The sequence below is a fragment of the Aquarana catesbeiana genome, linkage group LG04 (genome assembly GCF_042186555.1).
Source record: "Aquarana catesbeiana isolate 2022-GZ linkage group LG04, ASM4218655v1, whole genome shotgun sequence".
NCBI classification, from domain to species: Eukaryota; Metazoa; Chordata; class Amphibia; order Anura; family Ranidae; genus Aquarana; species Aquarana catesbeiana.
The window spans coordinates 369,580,509-369,604,069 of record NC_133327.1 but is presented as its reverse complement, the minus strand read 5'-3'; the positions used below and the strand labels follow the sequence as shown (position 1 = coordinate 369,604,069).

The following is a 23,561-nucleotide window of genomic DNA, read 5'->3' as shown; positions in this document are numbered from 1 at the left end:
GAAAAATAGAGGGGGGGGGGGACCGGTGAATACTACGCAAAAAAGAAAGTAAGAAAACGTGTGTGTGTAGGGGGGTAACAAGGCTCATCTTGGGTACAACCCCTCCAATCCATTCTGGCCATCATTTTGCCCCCTCTGAGAACATAAACTTATGCCAGTACCGCCAGGCACTTGCGTATCCTTTTGAGAGCGAGTCAGTTTTTCCATTCTCCAAAACATCTCGACCTGCTAAAGCCACATTTGGACTGAAGGCAGAGACCCTGGCTTCCAGCAAGCAGGGATGGAAGCCTTAGCAGAATTGAGAAGGTGTATTAAAATCTATTTAGGTAAACTTTCATAGGGATCGAGCTGTGATAAAGGCTGAATCTCTAGGTATAATGAAGTCTGTAAATTGTTGAGCTATTGTTTGCACACTATCCCAAAAAACTGCGAGATTGGGGCAGTCCCATAAAACATGTAATCAGGGTCTCTTATCAACTCTGCATCTCCAAAAGCAATCTGGGATAGAGGGCATGCATTCATGGAGTAATGATGGGGTACTATACCTAGTAATTATTTTGTAATTGCATTCTTGGATCTTAGTGCAGATCAATTATTAAAATGTGGGAAGATATACTTTTTGGAGCTGGCCTATAGACAGGGTAATATTTAGAGCCCATTCCCAAGCAACAATGAAAGAGGGACGGTCATCAGGGTTTGGCATGGCCAGGGAAGAATAAATAAGTGATAAAGAGTGCCTAAGTGTGCCCTTCCCAGGAAACATTTCAAATGCATAGGCACAATTCAACAAGGGGCGTCAGAGAAAGCAAAAAGGTGACACATTTGGAAAGCCTTCCAAAGAGGAAGGCACAATCTGCCTGTGGGGGACATGAAGTGGGACAAGGCAGGCCATTCTGAATCAACCAGTAAATAAGAGGCACCCGAAAAGAAGGGTCGGAAAGGTTTGTTAGAGTTTTTACCCTAACTTTACTTTAATAAAAAACGGTGAAGTACAAATCCATACTAGTGCACTTTGCTTTTCTCTTGTGTTCTGAAGCCACAAATGCCTCTTTGTTTCTTGAGTTACGAGGCTATAAGTACTAAAGTTTTATTACCAACATTACCCCTGACACAAAGTCGGAAAACGACTGGCTAAGCATCTTGCACTGGGACTTTTTTCTATCTACTTATATGGAGCAAAGCAATGTACCTCTGAAACTTTGTGCTATGTTAATTGTTAATGGAATTGGGTCTTTTTACAGAATTACAACATATGTGAACATTTCAACAGTGTTCAAATTTGAAAATGTAAATCTAAAACGTCCAGCCAAAGTCTCACACCCTTTTTTTTTCTCTTCATAGTCCTGTATCCATATACAAACATATTATGATTTGCAGAGTTCTTGCTTAGAAATGCTTTAAATACCTCTAAGTGAAAATGCTGATTTTTTTCTCCCACTCTGGTACTCAATGCTTGCATAGTGGATACACAACTACACCATTCACTGCAAATGTCCTTACACAGACATGTATCTGCAGAACAACAGAAAGCATGTCTGACCATGTCTGTTACAGAATATTGTTTGCTGAGTGAACTAGGCCTAACTGTGGTGCCAATTAGAATGAGTAGTTATATTTAGACATTCTGCTCAACCACTGTAACAAAAAAAGGAAATATAAGACATGAAAATAGAGGCGGTTAGTACATTATCGATTTGATTATAAGGGAGAGACAGGCAGCCACGAGGCCACAATTGGTGGGGAAATTGGCAGTGGTCGTGGGGGGGCGGGAGACCACAGATGTGTGCCAGCCAGGGGCGTTGCTAGGTGGCAAAAAGACCAGGGGCTTCAGCCCGAAGTCCAAGGCCGGCACGGGGGGGCCTCTAGTGGCGCTGGGTTTTTTTGGTTGGGCGGAGGGGTTGTGTGGCGGGGGGTAAGCTCACATGCTGACCACTAAACTGACCTACCTACCTGACATACACTGACCTACCTGACACACACACTGACCTACCTGACACACACACTGACCTACCTGACATATATACACTGACCTACCTCATACACACTGATATACCTGACGGTCATACACTGACCTACCCACATACACTGACCTACCTGACCGTCATACACTGACCTACCCGACACACACTGACCTACCTGACCGTCATACACTGACCTACCCGACACACACTGACCTACCCGACCGTCATACACTGACCTACCCGACATACCCTGACCTACCTGACACATACTGACCTACCTGACCCACATACGCTGACCTACACTGACCTACCTGACCCACACTGACCTACACACACTGACCTACCCGACACACACTGACCTACCTACCTTACATACACTGACCTACCTGACATACACTGACCTACATACACTGACCTACCCGACACGCACTGACCTACCTTACTGTCATACACTGACCTACCCGACACACACTGACCTACCTGACCGTCATACACTGACCTACCCGACACACACTGACCTACCTGACCTACATACACTGACCTACCCGACACGCACTGACCTACCTTACTGTCATACACTGACCTACCCGACACACACTGACCTACCTGACCGTCATACACTGACCTACCCGACACACACTGACCTACCTGACCTACATACACTGACCTACCTGACTGACCCACACTGACTGACCTGACCCACACTGACCAACATACACTGACCTACCTGACTGACACACACTGACCTACCTGACATACACTGACCTACCTGACACACACTGACCTGCCCGACACGCACTGACCTACCTGACCGCCATACACTGACCTACCCGACACACTGACCTACCTGACCGTCATACACTGACCTACCCGACAGACTGACCTACCTGACCTACATACACTGACCTACCTGACTGACCCACACTGACCGACCTGACCCACACTGACCAACGTACACTGACCTACCTGACCCACACTGACCTACATACACTGACCTACCTGACACACACTGACCTACATACACTGACCTACCTGACACACACTGACCTACATACTCTGACCTACCCGACACACACTGACCTACATACACTGACCTACCTGACACACACTGACCTACATACACTGACCTACCTGATATACACTGACCTACATACACTGACTGACCTACCTGACCAGAAGGAAACAGACTTCAGACTTCATGTGTCCAGGTCCTGCAGCAGCAGCTCAGCCGTGGTGCTGGTGTGTGAGGCAGGCAGAAGAGAGCCGTCCGCCCGAGCGCCGATCGATCCCGCCTTCTTCCTGTTCCAGTCACAGCACACTGATAGGTGGAGTGCAGGCTCTGGGAGATGCTGGGGATGCTGCTCAGGGTGGCGGTGTCTTCTCTCTCTCCCTCCTGGGCTCTTTCCGGCTGCCCAGGTATCCCCATCCCTGCTGCTCTGCACTGACGCCGCCACCGGAGGGACGCTCAAGTCGCAGGCCCCATGAGCACTATCGCGGAGGAGGAGGAAGTGCAATCCTCCTCCGCTTTGACTGCTGGGCAGTGTGGGCAGTGACGTCACTGGTTGCTAGACGCTAGACGGCTATAGCAACCAGTGACCAAAAGTAGAGTCAGGCGGGGGCGGAGCTGGAGCCGGAGCCAGCGCTACCACGGCTCAGTCCGCCCCTGTCCCCTGCATTCTGGACCGGGACAAGAGACTCCGGGCTATTGGCCCCAGGCTCGGGGCTGTAGCCCCAATAGCCACCCCCTGGCGACGCCTCTGGTGCCAGCCCATGTAAGATGGAATAGTTATGGCTAGGGGCAGGACTTTTTTTCTCAGAGAATAGGTGCAGAACCAAGTATCATTTTGTGGTGCGACATAATTTGTATGGAATTTGTTATTAACCACAATAAAAGACAGTAAAATAGATTCCCTGTAGCTACAATGGACCCCGAGCAACAATAGATCCACCCCAGCAACTCCCAACAGCCAGCATCAATAAAAACTCCAGCAGCCAGCAATTATAGACCCCTGCCAGCAACAGTTGACACCCCAGCAATAGATACCCCAGCACCCAGCATCAATAGAACCCCCAGCACCCCTTGCCATTACATACATTCAGTGCTGAGGTGCCGGAACTGCGTTCCCCCACATTCCTGCTAAAAAAAAGCCATGGCTGGCGGACACCAAGACACCACGGGCCTAATGCTCCAAATACATGGGGCTTTACATTTACACCTTATAGCCGGTAAGAGAAGCTTTTTTTGGTCTTTACTCTTTGGTTGGGTTAATTTTAAGCATATTTTAGTGCCTATCCAGGTGCGTTAGTGCACCGCTCTATTAAAAGCCTCCAAAGCAGTAAATCAGTTCAGGGGTATGGTATGCGTCTCATCTATGTCAGATCCTCAGCAGAGGATGCTGCAGCAGAGGATCTGACATAGATGAGACGCATACCATACCCCTGAACTGAGTTACTGCTTTGGAGGCTTTTAATAGAGCAGTGCACTAACGCACCTGGATAGTGTGAGTACCCCATCGTGGGGAGTGTATTTTTATTTAATAAATTTATAAAACGATATCACACCATCAAGTTCATTTTTCCTCATATACATCTTTGGAACCGCATTGGAGCCTAACATCTGGTGATCAGCACTGAGCCCTGGGGTGGCTCCAAAGCGTGTTTTGACTTGGTATAACAGCTGAGTCACACACACTGAGGTGAGCATAATACCTGGGGGGCCACTGGTTTGCACCGCAGCATGGTTTGCAGCACAAAGAATACTATGAGCATGCTGGAAAGTTAATATCCACGGACACTCATTATACACATTTTTCTCTGACATTGATCTACAGGACTCCACTCATCACTGATCACTTGCAACATTGTTTAAGCAGGACTGTTTATCACGTTAATTATGGAGCACTAAGCACCTTTTAAAAACTTTTGTATGCACCTTGATGTACTTCATTGGTTTATGCACGTTGCACCTTAGTGGGTTTGTTTATATTTATTGATACATTTATTTTGTATGTGATATATTTTTATATATATTATATTTTGGATTTATAATTTTGCATTTATCACTTTGTGATTCACTCAGAGTGGGTATTTATCACAATTATGATATTAATGTTTTTTACACATTTCTTACATTTATATTTTGAGTAGATCCTATAGTTATACACTGATTGGAATTTTACACTCTAGCGCAGCATATTTTTCTTTTGAATTACTTGCATGATATATGAGACGTGATCTACGCATGCAGCTGGGCAGTGATTATCATTTGGCATAGGATTATTGTGGCTCGCAGGATTTTTTTTCTCTTGCTTTTATTTTTTTTTTCTCTTGTTCTAAAATATATTTTTCACCCTCCCCCCCTTTTTCTTGGGCTCTTCGACATACTAGATATCATTAAATGTACTTTAAAATCTTTTCTTTGTGTGTCTATATGATATATCTCATGATGCAGTTATATGCCATATTTATTTTTGTAGAATGATTTGACTTACTGTAATGGGCATGTATCCTGAGGAAGCGAGTCTTTTACAAAACCTGACGATCCAAGAGGCCATATACTAGATATCTGCATATACTTAAGATTTGTAGTTGTTTTAACTTTGGAATGAAGATTGGAATGATTTTACATATGTGTACGATTTCTCGGTGACACATACAAAGTCCCATTTGCCTGTTCCCACCTTTTAGAGGTGGTAAAGGGCCTTCAATTTGTATCTGCTTGTATATATCTATTTCTGTAACTTCATTAGGTTTTTAATCAATATTTAAACATCAGTACAATAAACTTACCCACGATTCCAAAAGCCGACACAGCTCGGGATAATCCTGATGACCCTTTCTGTCCCATTTTTGTCCGGTTACCAAGATCAAGGCGACCAAGGAGCTCACGTACTTCTTGTTGGGTGTAAACATGCTTTAAGAAAATAAATATTTAAAGCATTTTTTGGATAAAATGGAAAAAAAGATATAAATTACTCTTCTGTTTTATACAGGCAAAGAAAATGTTTTGTCTTTTACATTATTCGATTATCCAAAGCCTGAGCTCCATGGTGTACCTTTACTCAAAGAAGATGGAACATAAAACACTCAGGTATTTTAACATTCCACTGTGAAAACTATCCCAATAGGTCTCTTCCGAAAACATAATAATTCTATGGTGGAATGATTGGTATCCTATCCTCGAATTATCTATCTATACCGCATTGAGCTATGTATGGAGTGTATAATTGTAACTGTATCTTTATGGACTGATTTTTTTTACAGACTTCTGTATTTGCTTTTCTTTCCCTTTTTTAAATAATGTTTTGTATATTCAATAAATTTTAGTTTTTAACTTTATAACACTTGTTATCGTGCCTATAAAGTCCAAGCCCACAGATATATTTCTATCCCAATGTTACCATGACCATGCCACAATGTCCTCATCCTTAAAGTAGAATAGGCAAAACTTTTTTTTTTCATTTTGGATAGAGTAAAGGAGCTTTATAACTCCTGTCAGATTTGATTTCACCATCTGTGTCCTTTTTTGGAGATTTCCCTTTCACTTCCTGTCCCATAGCCAAGCACAAAAATAAGGGAATTCCTCGGGGACCCCCAGGTTTCAATTACATGGTAAACAGGACAGAGAAGGTGAACCTCACTAATGGGGGCACAGACAGCAATAAAAACTGACAGGTGTTCCAAACCCCCTCCACTCTATCCAAAACTGAAAAAAAAAATTTGCCTTTAATTATAACCGATTTTTTATGTGCTCACAGAAAATTACAATTTTACTGTAAATAGGAGTACAAACCAGCTCTTTAAAGGATTATTAAAGGGGTTGTAAAGTCAGGTTTTTTATCTTAATGCAATCTATGCATTAAGATAAAAAGCCTTCTGTGTGCATCAGCCCCCTCAGCCCTCCTAATACAGTTGTGCTTATAAGTTTGCATACCCTGGCAGAATTTATGATTTCTTGGCCATTTTTCAGAGAATATGAATGATAACACAAAAACATTACTTTCACACATGGTTAGTGTTTGGCTGAAGCCATTTATTATCCATCAACTTTGTTTACTCTTTTTAAAACATAATGGTAACAGAAACTACCCAAATGACCCTGATCAAAAGTTTACAAACCCTGGTGATTTTGGCCTGATAACATGCACACAAGTTGACACAAAGGGGTTTGAGTGTCTATTAAAGGTAACCATTCTCACCTGTGATCTGTTTGCTTGTAATTAGTGTGTGTGTGTATAAAAGGTCAATGAGTTTCTGGACTTCTAACAGACCCTTGCATCTTTTATTCAGTTTTGCACTAACATTTCTGGATTCTGAGTCATGGGAAAAGCAAAATAATTGTCAAAGGATCTGCGGCAAAAGGTAGTTCAACTTTATAAAACATGAAAGTGATATAAAAATCTATCCAAGGAAGTGAGAATGCCAATCAGCAGTGTTCAAACTCCAATCAAGAAATGGAAAATGAGGGGTTCTGTTGAAACCAAACCATGGTCAGGTAGACCAACTAAAATTTCTGCCAGGAAAATTGTCTGGGATGCAAAGAAAAACCCACAAATAACTTCAGGTGAAATACAGGACTCTCTGAAAACATGTGGTGTTGCTGTTTCAAGATGCACAATAAGGAAGCACTTGAAGAAAGATGGGCTGCGTGGTCGAGTCGCCAGAAGAAAGCCATTACTAAGCAAATGCCACAAAGTATCCCGCTTACAATACGCCAAACAACAAAGAAACAACACAGAGCCTGAATTTATTGGAGAAATCGGGTCTTAGGAGAAGCAGTGGGGAAGCTGCCGTAGCTGCCCGGAAAGCCACTGAGGAGGAGAAGCAGCTGGGAATCTGCCGCAGCCACCCAGGAAGCCGCCGAGGGGGAGAAGTAGCTGGGAAGCCACCCGGGAAGTTACCAAGGAGGAGAAGCAGTGGAGAAGCCGGCCACGACTTGGATGGGGGGATACCTGAAATCTGACTTGTATCTTATGCAGACTTTCTGAGAAAGTTAGTGAGCCAATCACACAAGCTGGAAATTATGTTTCTGGGGAGTGGTCAGTACACATTCTGTGCACAGAACAACTCCATGTAGCCATATTGCATTGCATTTATAGAAAATTACAGCGGCTGCAGATTGAAAAGGAAAAGATCGAACTGGGGCGCGATTTTTTGGGCATATGCTGACCAAGTGCCCTACCCTTGAGCGTGTGGAGAGAGCCTCGGAAACCTGACAGTGTGCAGCCAGCTGTGGGAGCCGAATACATCATCAGATGGGACACCGAGAGAGCTGAAGAGGAGTCTTATCCACAGTTACCCACATATGCCCACTACCCCTGTAGGGGTTACTCCCTTTGATGAGTGGGGACCTGACGGGGGGAGCACTATCAGTCACCTGATCTGTCGAGCACTGAAGTCACCTCAAGCAACATTTTTTGGCTGTTTAGAATATATTTTTATCTTTTTGGGCCTTGCATTTTGTTTTTGTCAATCGCTTTTTTATAAATTCTGGTTTACTGCTGGACAGTTAATCACATTCACGTACACACGCTACGCTTCGGGTCAAGCGTGTATAGTTATATATACTTATTTTTTCTGACCTGATGGGCATCTTTATGCACACATAGGTTTACCTTAACTAATTTTCTGTGCATATCACTCGTGTTGATTATTCATATTATTTGTTTAGAACTGCCTTTTATGTATTGGTATTTGGTTTATTACATGTGTGTGTATGTACGGTTGTACTCATTACTAGAGGGTACATATTATATACACATAGCCTTCACAAGATAGGCACATTTACACACTACCTACCGTTTATAGAACAAGCACGTTTTGGTTTACTGGATACAAGATACTTATTCACTATTTTGTGTGCACTTATATTATTGAATAGGGTAGCGCCAACAACCCCATTTTTTATCTTTACTCATTGTAAGTTCTGGTGGGAACCAGAACTTACAACCAGATATCATCCATAGCGCGGAGCATACCACGTATTTATTAACAGAGACAAGCCTCAAACCTTCTGGCACAAAGACATTTGGAGTGATGAGACCAAAATTGAGCCTTTGGCCTCAACCATAAAAGCTACATTTGGAGAGGAGTCAAGAAGGCCTATGATGAAAGGTACACCATTCCAACTGTGAAACACGGAGGTGGATCTCTGATGTTTCGGAGATGTGTGAGCTACAAAGGCACAGGAAATTTGGTCAAAAGTGATGGCAAGATGAATGCATATGTTATCAAAGAATACTGGAGGAACATTTGCATTCATCAGCCAGGAAGCTGTGCATGGGACATACTTGGACATTCCAACATGACAATGATCCAAAACACAAGGCCAAGTCGACATGTCATTGGCTACAGCAGAATAAAGTGAAGGTTCTGGAGTGGCCATCTCAGACTCCTGACCTCAATATCATTGAGCCACTCTGGGGAGATCTCAAATGTGCAGTTCATGCAAGACAGCCCATAAATTTACAGGAACTGGAGGCTTTTTGCCAAGAGGAATGGGCAGCTTTACCATCTGAGAAGATAAAGAACCTCATCCACAAAATGTAAACTTTTGATCAGGGTCATTTGGGTAGTTTCTGTTGCCATTATGATTAAAAAAGAGAAAACACAGTTGATTGATAATAAATGGCTTCAGCCAAACACTAGCCATGAGTAAACAAAAGTTTTTGTGTTATTATTTATATTCTCTGAAAAATGGCCCACAAATCATAAATTCTGCCAGGGTATGTAAACTTATGAGCACAACTGTACTTATCTGAGCCCCATCTCTGTCCAGCAATGCTCACGAATGTCTCGGCTATCCAGGACTCTCTCTCCTGATTGGCTGAGACACAGCAGCGGCACCATTGGCTCCTGCTGCTGTCAAACAAAGTCATTTAGCCAATCAGGAGATAGAGGGGCAGGGCCGAACCGCAACTCTGTTCTGAATGGACACAGGGTGCTGCAGCTCGGGTGCACCCATAGCAAGCTACTTGCTGTGGGGGCGCTCAACAGGAGGAAAGGGCCAGGAACACAGAAGAGGGACCCGAGAAGAGGAGGATCCAGGCTGCCCTGTGCAAAACTACTGCAACAGAGTAGGTAAGTATAACATGTTTGTTATTTTCATAGAAAAAAAAGAGACTTTACAATCACTCAGTAAAAACGTAAATAAAACATAATTAAAGAGATAAGTCCATGAGGTGGCATGCAAGCCATAGTAAGCAAGAACATTTTAGAAAGTGGCTGATTTCCTGGAGCTCAGCTTTAGGGGTTTTGTTTTAAATTTGCTTTGATAATGTCATACAGCTTTCACAAATAATTACCATAAAGAGGAAGTAAACTTCCTTTACTGACTTTTACCTATAGGTAAGCCTATAATAAGGCTTACCTATATGTAGTGTAAGTATCTCTTAAACGGGCACCACCTAGGACAGGCATGTCCACAGTCCGGCCTGTGGGCCAATTGTGGCCCGCATTCCGGTTTCAAACAGCCCCACTGGTAATTTGGCTATATATATATCTTGTGTGGCCCCCAATGAATCCTCAAGCATTGCGGGGGCCACAAAAGATATATACCCGTGTTTATATATATGTGCCCTAGAGGGGACAAGGAGGGGGCGGGACAAGCGCCGACAGAATTAATACAATGAGTAATAGTAAATAATCCCGTCTCCTGGGACTTTGTATTAAAGAGGCCACAGAGAAAATAGTAGATTCTCCTGTATGTAATCTGTTGGCGCTCTTCATGCCCCCTCCCAGTCCCGTCCGAGGCTGTAGATGGGCATCGATCAGGCTGCACTGATGGCAATGGTAAGGCTGCATTCGTGCAATGGTGAGGCTGCATTTGAGGCTACATTTATGTCAAAGGTGAGGCTTCATTTATGTCAAAGGTGAGGCTGCATTAATGGCAGTGGTAGAGCTGCATTCATGGCAATGGTGAGGCTGCATTCTTGACAATGGTGAGGCTGCACTCATGGCAATGGTGAGGCTGCATTCTTGACAATGGTGAGGCTGCATTCTTGACAATGGTGAGGCTGCATTCTTGACAATGGTGAGGCTGCATTCTTGACAATGGTGAGGCTGCATTCTTGACAATGGTGAGGATGCATTCTTGACAATGGTGAGGCTGCATTCTTGACAATGGTGAGGCTGCATTCTTGACAATGGTGAGGCTGCATTCTTGACAATGGTGAGGCTGAATTCTTGACAATGGTGAGGCTGCATTCTTGACAATGGTGAGGCTGCATTCTTGACAATGGTGAGGCTGCATTCATGGCAATGGTGAGGCTGCATTCATGGCAATGGTGAAGCTGCATTGATGGGCACTGACCCTTATTTTGCTTCACAGTTCTTTATTTAAAATGTAAGTTTTTCCTGAAACTTCCCTCTTAAAGTGAAGGTGCGTGTTACAAAGCCGATAAATATGGTTTATCCAAATAACACGTCTGAGCTCCTTAGTCCTGAGCGGTGCTCGGGGATTTGTTGTGGGGCCACAAAGGAGATATATATTCCTTGTTTCCCCGAAAATTGTCGGTGATGGCTGCAATATAAGCCCTAGTTAAAATCCTTGTAGGTCTTATTTTCAGGGAAGGGGTTATTTTCGGGGAAACAGGGTAGGGCTTATATTGCAGCCATCACTGACAATCACGCTAGGTCTTATTTTGGGGGAAACAGGGTATATATATATATATATATATATATATATATATATATATATATATATATATATATATATATATATATATATATATATATCTCCAAATAACATGCCCAAGCTCAGCTCTTCGTCACACACAGCCACAAAGGCAAGAGAATTGTGGGCAGTGTATTAGTGCTCGGACAAACACACTTAGACCAAATTTTATTGGTTCAAAGAATGTCAGGCAAAATGGTCGGCCCTCACACATGTTCACTTCATCAAATCTGGCCCGCTTTGAAAAAAGTTTGGACACCCCTGGTCTAGGAGATATTTAGATTACATGCAACCAGTGACATCAATGGTGCATGCGCTCTGAAGGAACAGCCACCCATGCCGCACCGTTCCTTCAGAGCCCTGTGCCATGTATGGCGGCTCCTGCGCCAGTCACAAAGCCAAAGCCTGCGAACCCGGAAGCAAGATGGGTAATGATGGGAGCCCCTGCAGCACTGACATCGCTGTGCTGGAACATCTTTGTTTTAAGCTAAGTTTCACAAAATGTGCTAGTATGCAATGCATACTAGCACATTATGACTTTACCTTACAGGGAAAAAATAAAAAAACATCCAGCGGTATACAACCACTTTAATATGTGTATTATGATTATCTTGTATGACCATCAGCTCCATCTAATGGCAATAATGCAATATTTCCTGAAATACCTCTATCAGGAAAATATCACATTATGGCCACAGGATGGAGCTGACAATCATAGGAAATAAACATATTAAACACATTTACGGGGATTATGAATGCTTGAGGCACTAGCACAACAGATTTAAAAAAAATACTTAATGCTTGGGTGAAATGTTAAAGCAGCAGGATTTCTCGACATATACCAGATACTACCATAACAAATGTTTAATGCAGTTTTATAAGTTAACCTGTGTGGAAATGTTAATATGGCAACCCAATAGGGTAAAGCTGGGTATAAACACATCTATACAGTGTGAATGGAGGAATCTCCCGCTATGACTATTGCATTCTATCAGCCCCCACCAGCATTTGTTAGAAGATGCAGCCACTGTTTGGCACCATTTTCCGTCCAACTCCATTTCTGCTCTGCTCCTTCAATTGTCAGGCGTGAGGTGAACAGCATATACCCTGCTTAAAGTGGAATTCCAGTCAAATTCTAACTAAGCTTAAATCTACCCCCAACCCTCCTTTTAAGACTATTCTATCTACCCTGTAAAAGAAAATATGTTCATACTTAACCTATTCTGAAGCCGTTCCGCTACATTCAGATGATGGGATTCCAGCACCTGCTTCAGTGTACAGGAGAGGCAGCAACAATGGCTGCAGAGCCTGAGCGATGATATCACCCATAGGCTTACTATGGGGTATGCAAAGTCAGCCTGTCCCTCCTCTACACTAAAGCCGGTGCTAGGACCCAATCATGTAACTGGAACTGAGCGGATTCAGAACAGGCAAGTATAGGCATCTTTTCTTTTACAGGGTAGATAGAATAGTCTTAGAATGGGGATGGGAGTTAGGATTAATTAAAATTTAAAGGAGAAGTACAGCCAATTGTGGGCCAGCATCAAAACCTAGGTTCGTCAAGGAAATAGCAAGGTCAAGAGGTAATTTCTTTAACATAACTAAGGTTAACAAAATGGAGCACAGTCAGATCCATATTCATTTTTTTTCTAGAGAAACACTTTAAGGAAGGTACCACCATACTTTTCCTTGCACCCGAATTTAAAAGCACACTAAACTCAATTTTTTTATAAAACAAAATATAATAAGTAGAATTTACCTTCTATCTCTCGCTGCCTTAAAAAGCAAGCTTTTTTTCTGCTATTCTCAAACTTCCTGTTCTAGGGTGGCTACATTTGTTCTTTATGCCCTCCCTGTTTATGTGAACGTAGATACCTGCTTACCCCTGAGATGGACTACACATCTTCACACAGACACATTCAGCATATTGGTTTAAAATAATTATGTAAACTATCTACAATATCTAATAAATATTTATTTGTTTGATAATTGTGTTGTCCCCTCAAAATTATATGGTCCTGAAGAAGCTAAAATTCACGCAAAACACGTTGACCATTAAGAATTGGACAAGACTTCTTGGATCATACAGATGATTGTCATATTAACATTTGGTTATGGTCAATGATGTCCTGTACTGTTAGAGTGGGGGCTATTCCCCTTCCTTTCTGGCTTTTTATAGGTCTTTTAAACATAATATTTATTAACATGCTTATAATAAACTGTGTTTTTTTTATACAAGTCTGTGTGCCTCATGTCGTGCCTTTAAAATCCACCATTAACTGTACAAGTAGTTTTTTTTCTGCTATTGTCTACTGGATGTGGCACTTATTGAAAGCTATCTTGTTTAACTAAATACAGACTTCTTACACGTGAAACATTTCAAACCATACCAATGCAAATAGAGATACAAAGGTTATGATTTAAAAAGCGGTTTATACTATTCACTGGATTTACATTCTGCTCCACTCACCTTATCATCAATAATTACCAGGTCTTTAGGTTCAGTCCGATCAATTTTCAGAACGCGGTATTTTGTTTCTGCATGATTGCTCCCCACAAGAAAATACCTCTGAATATAAAACAAAACAAAAAGAAATTCTTAATTACCTGCTGGCTTTATTTAGCTTTAGAAGTACTTTTTTCACCAGCACGAAAATACACATCAGATACTATTTAAAGTACATGCATTTCAATACAATACAATGGCTTTTTGAAAATGTAGTGCTTGGAGGTATATAAAGGTGAAAGACTCTGGCTGGATTTCTTTTTGGATCGTAAAACAAGTGTGGGGGGGGGGGGGGGTGTACTGTGAAAATCACAATTCCAGATTTCACCTACAACCTTGCTGTTCAAGCAGTGGAAGCATGGGATAGGGGGTGATGGAAGCATGGGATAGGGGGTGGTGGAAGCATGGGATAGGGGGTGGTGGAAGCATGGGATAGGGGGAGGATCATTTTTAATTTTCGAATGCCAGGGACCATAAATGGGCATCTTTTTCATTAACCTTAAACTGGTATTAAAGGTTCAGCTTTAAAAAAATAAAAATAAATAACAAACATGTCTAACTTACCTGCTCTGTGCACTGAGCAGCCCCAATCATCTTCTTTCAGGTCCCTCACCAGCGCTCCTCCCCCTTGACCAGTGCCCCCAATTGCAAGCCATTTGCTATGGGGGTACTGGTGCGTGCTCGCACCTGAGCCCTGCTCTCTGTGTACATAGAGCCTTGGCTCGGCCATGCCCCCTCTCTCTACATTGGCTTACTGGCTGTGACTGACAGCAGTGGGAGCCAATGGCTCCCGCTGCTATCTCAGCCAATGATTAGAGGGAGTCCCGAGACAGCCAAGGCTCTCGTGCACATTGCTGGATTGAGAGAGTGCTTAGGTGAGTATTAGGGAGGGCTGTGGAGGGAGCAGCACACAGAAGATTGTTTATCTTCATGCATAGAATGCATGAAGGCAAAAAACCTTCAGCCTCTACAACCACTTTAAGAGTCCAGATCTGCAGCTGCAGTGGAGACATGAGTAGCAATCCAATTAGGAAAGTCCTAGACTTTGCTGTTGCCACTTTTGCAGCCAAATTGGGATTACACCTACTTTAAAGTTGTTAAAGTGGTTGTAAAGGCACAAGGTTTTTTATCTTCATGCATTCTATGCATGAAGGTAAAAAACCTTCTGTGTGCAGCAGCCCCTCTAGCCCCCCTAATGCTTACCTGAGCGCCCCCTCGATCCAGCGATGTCCACAACAGCCTTGCCTTTCCTGGGACCCGCACTCCTGATTGGCTTTTGGCAACAGCGGAAACCATTCTCAGGTAGTGAGCCAATCAGGAGACGGCGGAGGCAGGGCCACGCCACGGCTCCATGTGTGAATGGACACACTGAGCGGGTGCCCCACTTGCAAGCTGCTTGATGTGGGGGCCTTCAGTAGGAGGGAGGAGCCAGGAGCGTCGACGAGGGACCTGAGAAGGATCTGCTACTCTGTGCAAAACCACTACACAGAGCAGGCAAGTATGACATGTTTGTTATTATTAATTTTTTTTTCTAAATGAGACTTTACAATCACTTTAGTGTCCCCATTAACATAGTATAAAATTACAAATTAAAAAGAAAATGCTGGTTACTGTTTTTGGCACTGGTATTTTTACTTGCTTAAAATCCTTACATAATCTTCCTGCTTCGTAATGTTTAGGGGGGGGGGGGGGGCTGTGGGTCTTCATCATCAGCTGTAAACTAAATCTGAATACTGCCTGTCCTAGGAAAAGGGTTAAAAATTTGGAAAACACCATCCTGCATTGTATGTTAATGAGGGATAGCTCAGTCTGTGTGGGGACAAAGATACCCTAAGACTGTCCAGAAATTTTAGAATCAGCTATGACACCTTCTGTGTAGAAACATCTAAAAGGTAAGAATTTTTTTTTTTTTTTTGTGGGAATGAAAACACCTAACAAACATATACTGTAGTGATGTCTGCCTGCAAAAAGGGAAATACGCTTTAACATTGGAAACTAGTTACAATTTTTTTAGGCAAATATGCACAAAGGCCAAAAATTCTGGGACCTGTGCATTACAATAGCACCATGTATCAGACAACAAACAGCCATATCAAATGACTATAATGAAAAATCTGTTGGCTGAATTGGATTTGCAGATTATTTTTACTTAGCTCTTGGGAAGCAAGTTACAGTGTATGGCGTATAGATGGAGCATTCAATAAAGAATGTATGTGCATTCTGCAAAATGCACATACATTATACATTATTCTCAAAACCTTTGAGTGTCCTTTCATTCACAAACATGTGTGCACACTGATGATTAGTAAACTGTTCACTATACAGGATTACATCCCCGTATGTACTAAACCAGGGGTCTCAAAACTTTCTAAGCAAAGGGCCAGTTAACCACCATTCAGGCTTTAGAGGGAGCCAGACTGGCCAGTAAGATTAGAAATCACCCTGGCATCAGTGGAAGTAAACAATGCCCCATTATTGGTTTTAGTAGTGGGAGAAATAGTGCCCAATTGTTGGTATCAATGGGAGGAATAGTGCCCATTGTTGGTACCAGTAAGAAGAATAGTGCCCCATTATTGGTGTCTGCAGGAGGAATGGTGTCCCATCACTGGTATCAGTGGAAGGAATAGTGTCCCATCATTGGTGTCAGTGGAAGGAATAGTGTCCCATCATTGGTGTCAGTGGAAGGAATAGTGTCCCATCATTGGTGTCAGTGGATGAAATAGTGCCTCAAGGGCCGGGTAAAGGCAAGCAGAGGGCCACTTGAAGCCAGTGGGTCGCAGTTTGGAGACCACTGTACTAAACCACCTAATAACTGTAAAGAAAATATTACACAGGATAAACCTTGCATATGCATTTTTGCTGTGTTTTTGCCACGTTTTCTATACTCCTGACTCCAATCGTGCACCTGGGAAACTTGTACCTGGGACATGTGACTAAAAAAATGCACCAAAGCAGGTGTGTTTTTGATGCGTTTCTATAGGAATCAATTTGAGGTGCATTTTTGGTGTGCTTTTAAAAAGTGCACCAAAGATGCAGCATGCAGAACTTCTAAAAACCTATGGCACCCTCAGCAGACTAGTGTGAAGAGATCCATAGCATTTAATGGGATATATTTTTCACGCATTTTGACTCCACTTTTTTAACCCCAAAAATGCATCAAAAACGGATCAGTGTGAAAGGGCCCTAAGGAAAATTAATTCATTATACGATAAAAAGTCAACAGAGTTTTTACTGAATGACACGTGTTATTGTTCTTCATTCAGTTCCAAAATTTTAAGAAAGGAGATACAGAACTCTAGAAGTTTGTAATCACTGTTGGGGTTCTAATTCATTATCAGTAAAAGAATGGGATGTGAGGTCTTCGGTTGGATAAAATGTCGTAGAATTTAATAGAATGTCAAATGCTGTTCACATGGAAATTATTTGTCAGAACAATTTTTATTATCACAACTGAGTTAAAGAGTATGTTACTCCAACATTTCACATTCCTGATACGTATCTGTTGTACCATGTGCTTGTGTTAAAAAGTATCCTGTTCTCTTTGTATTGTTTCCTTTGTGAGAAATCCCTGGTGTTCATGCCAGTCTGCCCGCTTTCCTATTTTAAACTGACCATGCTAGGCATGAGAGCACATCCATCCCAGCGTAGTCAGTTTTCTGGCTCCAATACACAGACTTTTTCTGGCACATCCACCTACACAGCCATTCATTAGGAAGATTAGTGTTCTGCTGTTTCTCCACTCCCACCTCTTCACGCCACCTATGCAGCTGAGAACAGAGATTACATGATCACTTATAAAAAAAAAAATTAAAAAAAGGATATTTAATATGTATACACAAATGTTTTCTTTTCATTTCTATTTTAAAATGAATGTGTTGTTTATACGGTGGGGTTCACATATACTTTAATTTCATTTGAAAGACCTTAAAATTTTGTCCAGACCTGTTTTCATTACAATATGTATGATTTTTCCAGATTAGGAAAAGCTTTCCCATCTTGCGCTCTTAAAATTTAATCATCACTATGGTTTGAAAACAAATGTTGATTTGACCCCACTAACCATTAGAAAAATCAAATGAATGTTCCAGAATTGTTTTTCAAGCAAAATCTTGAGATTAAACTACCACTAATGTTGGGTGCCCTATGTATGTAGATGGTGCTGCATTATGTAAAACTATTGGTTTTGTTTTTTACATTTTATGAAAAAGGGTGCCTCAAGATTGTGCAGAATTTAAAAGTGTGCCTTGACTGAAAAAAGGTTGAGAAACACTGGTCTCGAGTTGGAGCACACCATACACAGAGTCACTTTGGGTTTATTTGTTTTGTTTCTTTTATTGAGTTTATTGTTTCTTTACAGAATACTGTAAAGCTTTTCATCGTATATTCTGATCATGTGTATGCCTCATAGGACTTTTTTTTTTCGAAAAATTCTGACGGACCTAGAAATAGAACATGTTCTAAATATTTCCAACTGAACCAATTCCTATCGGGAAAACCGTTTGTCTGTATGCTGTTCCGACAGACCAAAAACGACGCATGCTCTGAAGCAAGTACTGTATGAGATGGAAGCTATTGGCTACTGGTTATTGCACTTCCTTTTTCTAGTCCCCTCGTTCTTGACGATCGGACTTTAGTGTGATCGTGTGTACGCAAGACAGTTTCAGCGGAATTCCGTCAGAAAAACCTTCAGAGTTTATTCCGATGGGAAAACTGGTCGTGTGTACACGGCATTAGAGTCTTCAAAAGACTTGAGACTGGGGCGGAGGTTCACCTTCCAACAGGACAATGACCCTAAACATACAGCCAGAGCTACAATGGAATGGTTTAGATCAAAGAATATTCATGTGTTAAAATGGCCCAGTCAAAGTCCAGATCTAAATTCAATTGAGATTCTGTGGCAAGACAGAAAAAAATTGCTGTTCACAGACGCTCTCCATCCAATCTGACAGAGCTTGAGCTATTTTGTAAAGAAGAAAGGGCAAAAATGTCACTCTCTAGATGTGCAAAGCTGGTAGAAACATCCCCAAAAAGACTTGCAGCTGTAATTGCAACGAAAGGTGGTTCTACAAAGTATTGACTCAGGGGGGCTGAATACAAATGCACCCCACACTTTTCACATATTTGTAAAAAAAATGTTGAAAACCATTTATCATTTTCCTTCCACTTCACAATTATGTACCACTTTGTGTTGGTCTATCACATAAAATCCCAATTAAAAAAAAAATATTTACGTTTTTGGTTGTAACATGACAAAATGTGGAAAATTTTAAAGGATATGAATACTTTTTCAAGGCACGGTACATGGTAGTGCTTATATATGTAATACTGTGAATTACAGCAACTGCTCCCTAGCGCTTCTATTATAATGCTGACATTGGTTTTCTGACCAAATGTATTATGTGGCGATATGTTCATGCGTAAAGCAACCCATTCAGTTTAAAATAGAAATGAAAGGCAAAACATGTTTCTTTAGATATAAAATAAATACCTTTTTTCCTTTCTTTAAAAGGGATCACATTCCCTCTGTTCTCAGCTAGATAAGAGCTATAAGAGCTAGTGGAGGAGAAGTAGCAGTACACTGAGCTTGTCAGTGAAAGCTGTGCAGCGGGGGGGGGGGGGGACAGTGTCAGGACAAGTCTGATCACTGGAGGAGAGTACACTGAGTTCCCAGCATAGCTAGAACTGGCTATGGTGTGCTTTCCTGCTTGCTGTGGTCAGTTTTTACTAGGAAAGCAAGGGGACTAGCAGGAACACAAGGGATTCCACATAAAGGAAGCGATACAAAGAGAAAAGGATACTTTCTCATACAAATATATAGTACAGCAGGAAAATACCAGGAATATGAAGTGCTGGGTTAACAAACGCTTTAAGTGTTGGTCTTAATGCACGGGTAGGCAACCCCGGCCCTCCAGCTGTGGTGAAACTACAAGTCCCATGAGACATGATGGGATTTGTAGTTTCACCAAAGCTGGAGGGCTGAGGTTGCCTACCCCTGTCTTAATGTAACAACAATTCATAAAACTGTTTCATTCTTGTTAACCCTTATTAGTGTTGGAAATGAATATCCTGTTTTTTATGAAGTATTGCTAGGTAGTAATGAGACAAGACAATCAGTGAGGTTCTCGTGAAGGTGCGTTAAATTTAGTGTTTGTAAGGTAGGATGGAATACCGCACCTTGCAAGAGAAGGTCTGGACGTGGTGGTAGGGTCCATGGGTCCCCTCCCGCATCCTTATGATCTCTGCATACCAAGATCTTCTGGGCCATGCTGGGACCACAAGAATCACCAAGATCTCTTCCTGCTTGACCCTGTGAAGAAGTCGTGGAAGTAGCAGAATAGGAGGAAGTGATTCTACGGGAACACCAAGGTATCTGTTCCGCAAGCTAGCGGATCCTTTGTTCTTGACACAAATTTGTCGATCTTTTTGTTGAACCTGGACGCAAACAGATCGACGTCTGGGATCCCCCATCTTTGGCATATTGTCAGGAAGAGATCGGGGTGAAGGGACCATTCTCCTGGGAACAACTGCTGACGACTCAAGTAGTCCGATTGCCAATTTTCTATTCCTGGAATGAAGACTGCCGATAGGCAAGGTACATTGTTTTCTGCCCAAGTTAGGATATGATTCACCTCTCTCTGGGCTGCACGACTTCTCGTGCCCCCTTGGTGATTGATATAGGCCACTTCTGTGGCATTGTCAGATTGGATCCTGACAGGATAATTCCATAACCTGAACGTCCAAGCCCTCAGGGCCAAACGCGCTGCCTGAATCTCGAGAATGTTGATGGGCATGGTCATTTCTGATCTGGACCATTTCCCTTGGACAGTCGCCTTTCCAGGACTGCTTCCCAACCTGAAAGGCTGGCATCTGTTACCACCTTCCAGGTAACTGGTAGGAAGGATTTTCCCTTCTGCAGATTCTTGGTTAACAACCAACTGAGGCTCCGGCGCACCCTTGGAGACAGACACATTGGGAAATCTAGAGCTTGGACCTTCTTGTTCCAAGCCGATAGGATACTGTTTTGCAGCAGCCTCGAATGAAACTGAGCATAAGGAATGGCCTTGAATGAAGCCACCATCTTTCCCAACAAGCTTATGCAAAGTATAATAGAAGGATTCTTCTTTGCCTTGACCACCTGAATCAGTTCCTTTATGGTACCGATCTTCGCCTGGGGCAAGAATACCCTTTTCTGGGCTGTATCTATGATCAGACCCAAGTATTCTAATCTCCTTGATGGTTTTAAGGAGGCTTTCTCTAGGTTGAGGATCCAACCTAGGTATTCCAGGTAATTGACTGTGGTGATCATACTTTGGTCTAAGTGGGCTACCGACTGGTCTATCAAGAGCAGATCGTCTAGGTATGCTATAATCGTTATACCTTGGGCCCTTAATCTGGCTAGAGGAGGGGCCAGAACCTTTGTAAACACTTGAAATGCAGTAGCCTTGACCAAAAGGCAGAGCTACAAACTGAAAATGAAGATTTTCTACCTTGAAACATAGATATTTCTGGTGAGCGGGAAAAGATAGGCACATGGAGTTATACATCCTTGATGTTGATTGACGCCAGAAGTTCTCACCTTGTAGGATGGAGACCACTGATCGGATTGACTCCATGCGAAAAGAGCGGATATTCATAAACCGGTTTAGAGCGTTGAGATCCAGAATGGGCCTGACATCTCCATTTGGTTTTGATACCGTGAAAAGGTTTGAATAAAACCCCAATCCCTGCTCTTCTATGGGGACCACTGAGATCACTCTTTGAGACAAAAGATGGTCCAATGATTGAAAGAGAGACTTCTTTTTCTCTGAATCTCTGGGAACATTTGATCTGAGAAAACGAGGAGACAGGGACTTTCGGAACTCTAGTTTGTACCCTAGAGTTATTGAGGAAGTCACCCATCTGTCTCGACACTCTTCCTGCCAGACCCTTGAGAACTGCAGAAGTCTTCCCCCCACTTGAGCGAGCGGGGGCACCCCTTCATAAGGAGGCTTTAGTATTTTGTCTTGTAGGTTTCCTCCCCCAGGACTTCCTTTGTCCCTGGGGTTGACCCTGAGGTTTACCTCTTGAACTTGACGGCGGAGGCCGTCGTGACTGCCTAGAGGCAGATGCCCCTGGCACTGGAGAAGGAGCTTGTTTAAATGAAATACGTTTAATCCTCTTCCTAACTGGCAAAAGGGTACTTTTTCCACTAGAAATTTTTTGTATGTATTTATCCAAATCATCCCCGAACAGCCGTTAACCGTGAAAAGGAAAACTAGCCAGGAGCTTTTTGCATGGTGCTTCGGCTGACCAATTTTTCAACCATAAGATTCTACGCATATACACCAGCCCAAGCGTAAGGTGCGAGGCCTGAAGAATAGAATCTCTCATGGCATCTATTGCAAAACATAACGCCGCTGGTAGCTCGGCTAAATCCTGGGCCTGCTGATCAGGAATAACCTTGCGCTCCTGTTTAAACTGGTCTCTCAAGGATTGACATACACCAATTGCTGCCAGCGCAGGCTGAGTCACTGAACCTGCCAGAGAAAAAGTGTTTTTAATAGGAATTCCAATTTCTTATCCATTGGATCCCTAAGCATTTGAGCATTGTCTACCAGACAAGTCAAACTTTTATTCACAGAGGATATAGCAGCGTCAATTGCTGGTATCTCCCACTTCTTATGCCGCATACACACAATCGGAAATGCCGGCAGCAAAACTCAGATGAGAGCTTTTTGTCGGAAAATGCGACCGTGTGTATGCTCCATCGGTCTTTTGCTGGCGGAATTCCAGCCAGCAAAAGATTGAGAGCATGTTCTCTATTTTTCGGTCGGGAAAAGTTCCTATCCGAAAATGTATTCATCTGTATGCAATTCAGACATGCAAAAAATCACGCAGGCTCGGAAACAATTTGACGCATGCTCAGAAGCATTGAACTTAATTTTCTCGGCTTGTCGTAGTGTTGTACGTCACCGCGTTCTTGACGGTCAAAAGTTCAGAGAACTTTTGTGTGACCGTGTGTATGCAAGGCAAGCTTGAGCGGAATTCCGTCGGAAAAACCATCCAAGTTTTTTTTGACGGAAATTCCGATCGTGTGTACGCGGCATTAGTGAATTTTTCCTCCATAGGATAAAGTGTTGAAAACTTTTTAGGAGGAAAAAAATGCTTATCTGGGTGATCCCACTCAGAATACATAAGGTTTTCCAGCAATGAATGGACAGGAAAGGCATGCACAGCTTGAGGAGGCTTTAGCGAACCCAAACAAGAATTGGGCTTATCAACCGACTCAGTCAGCATAAGGTAGCATAAACGTGGAGCAGACCATTTCAGTAAGAGATTGCACCATCAATCTTTCAGATTGAAAAGCTGATCCTTCCGCATTTGACCCCTCAGAAGAGGAGTCACCAGACTCTTCACGGTCCCCTGAGGGAAAATCATCTTC

The 23,561-nt window shown here is 42.6% G+C and overlaps 1 protein-coding gene across 2 annotated transcripts in view; it reads right to left on the bottom strand.

The window, feature by feature from the left end:
* FIG4 (FIG4 phosphoinositide 5-phosphatase) overlaps positions 1-23,561 on the bottom strand; it is a 444,470-nt gene that overhangs the window by 334,770 nt on the left and 86,139 nt on the right. For both annotated transcript variants that reach the window (XM_073627061.1, XM_073627062.1), the window contains 2 exons: positions 14,105-14,203; positions 5,751-5,874 (listed from right to left, as the gene is read on the bottom strand). In XM_073627061.1, coding sequence (XP_073483162.1) covers positions 5,751-5,874; positions 14,105-14,203 — 223 coding nt within the window. The remainder of the gene's footprint in view (positions 1-5,750; positions 5,875-14,104; positions 14,204-23,561) is intronic.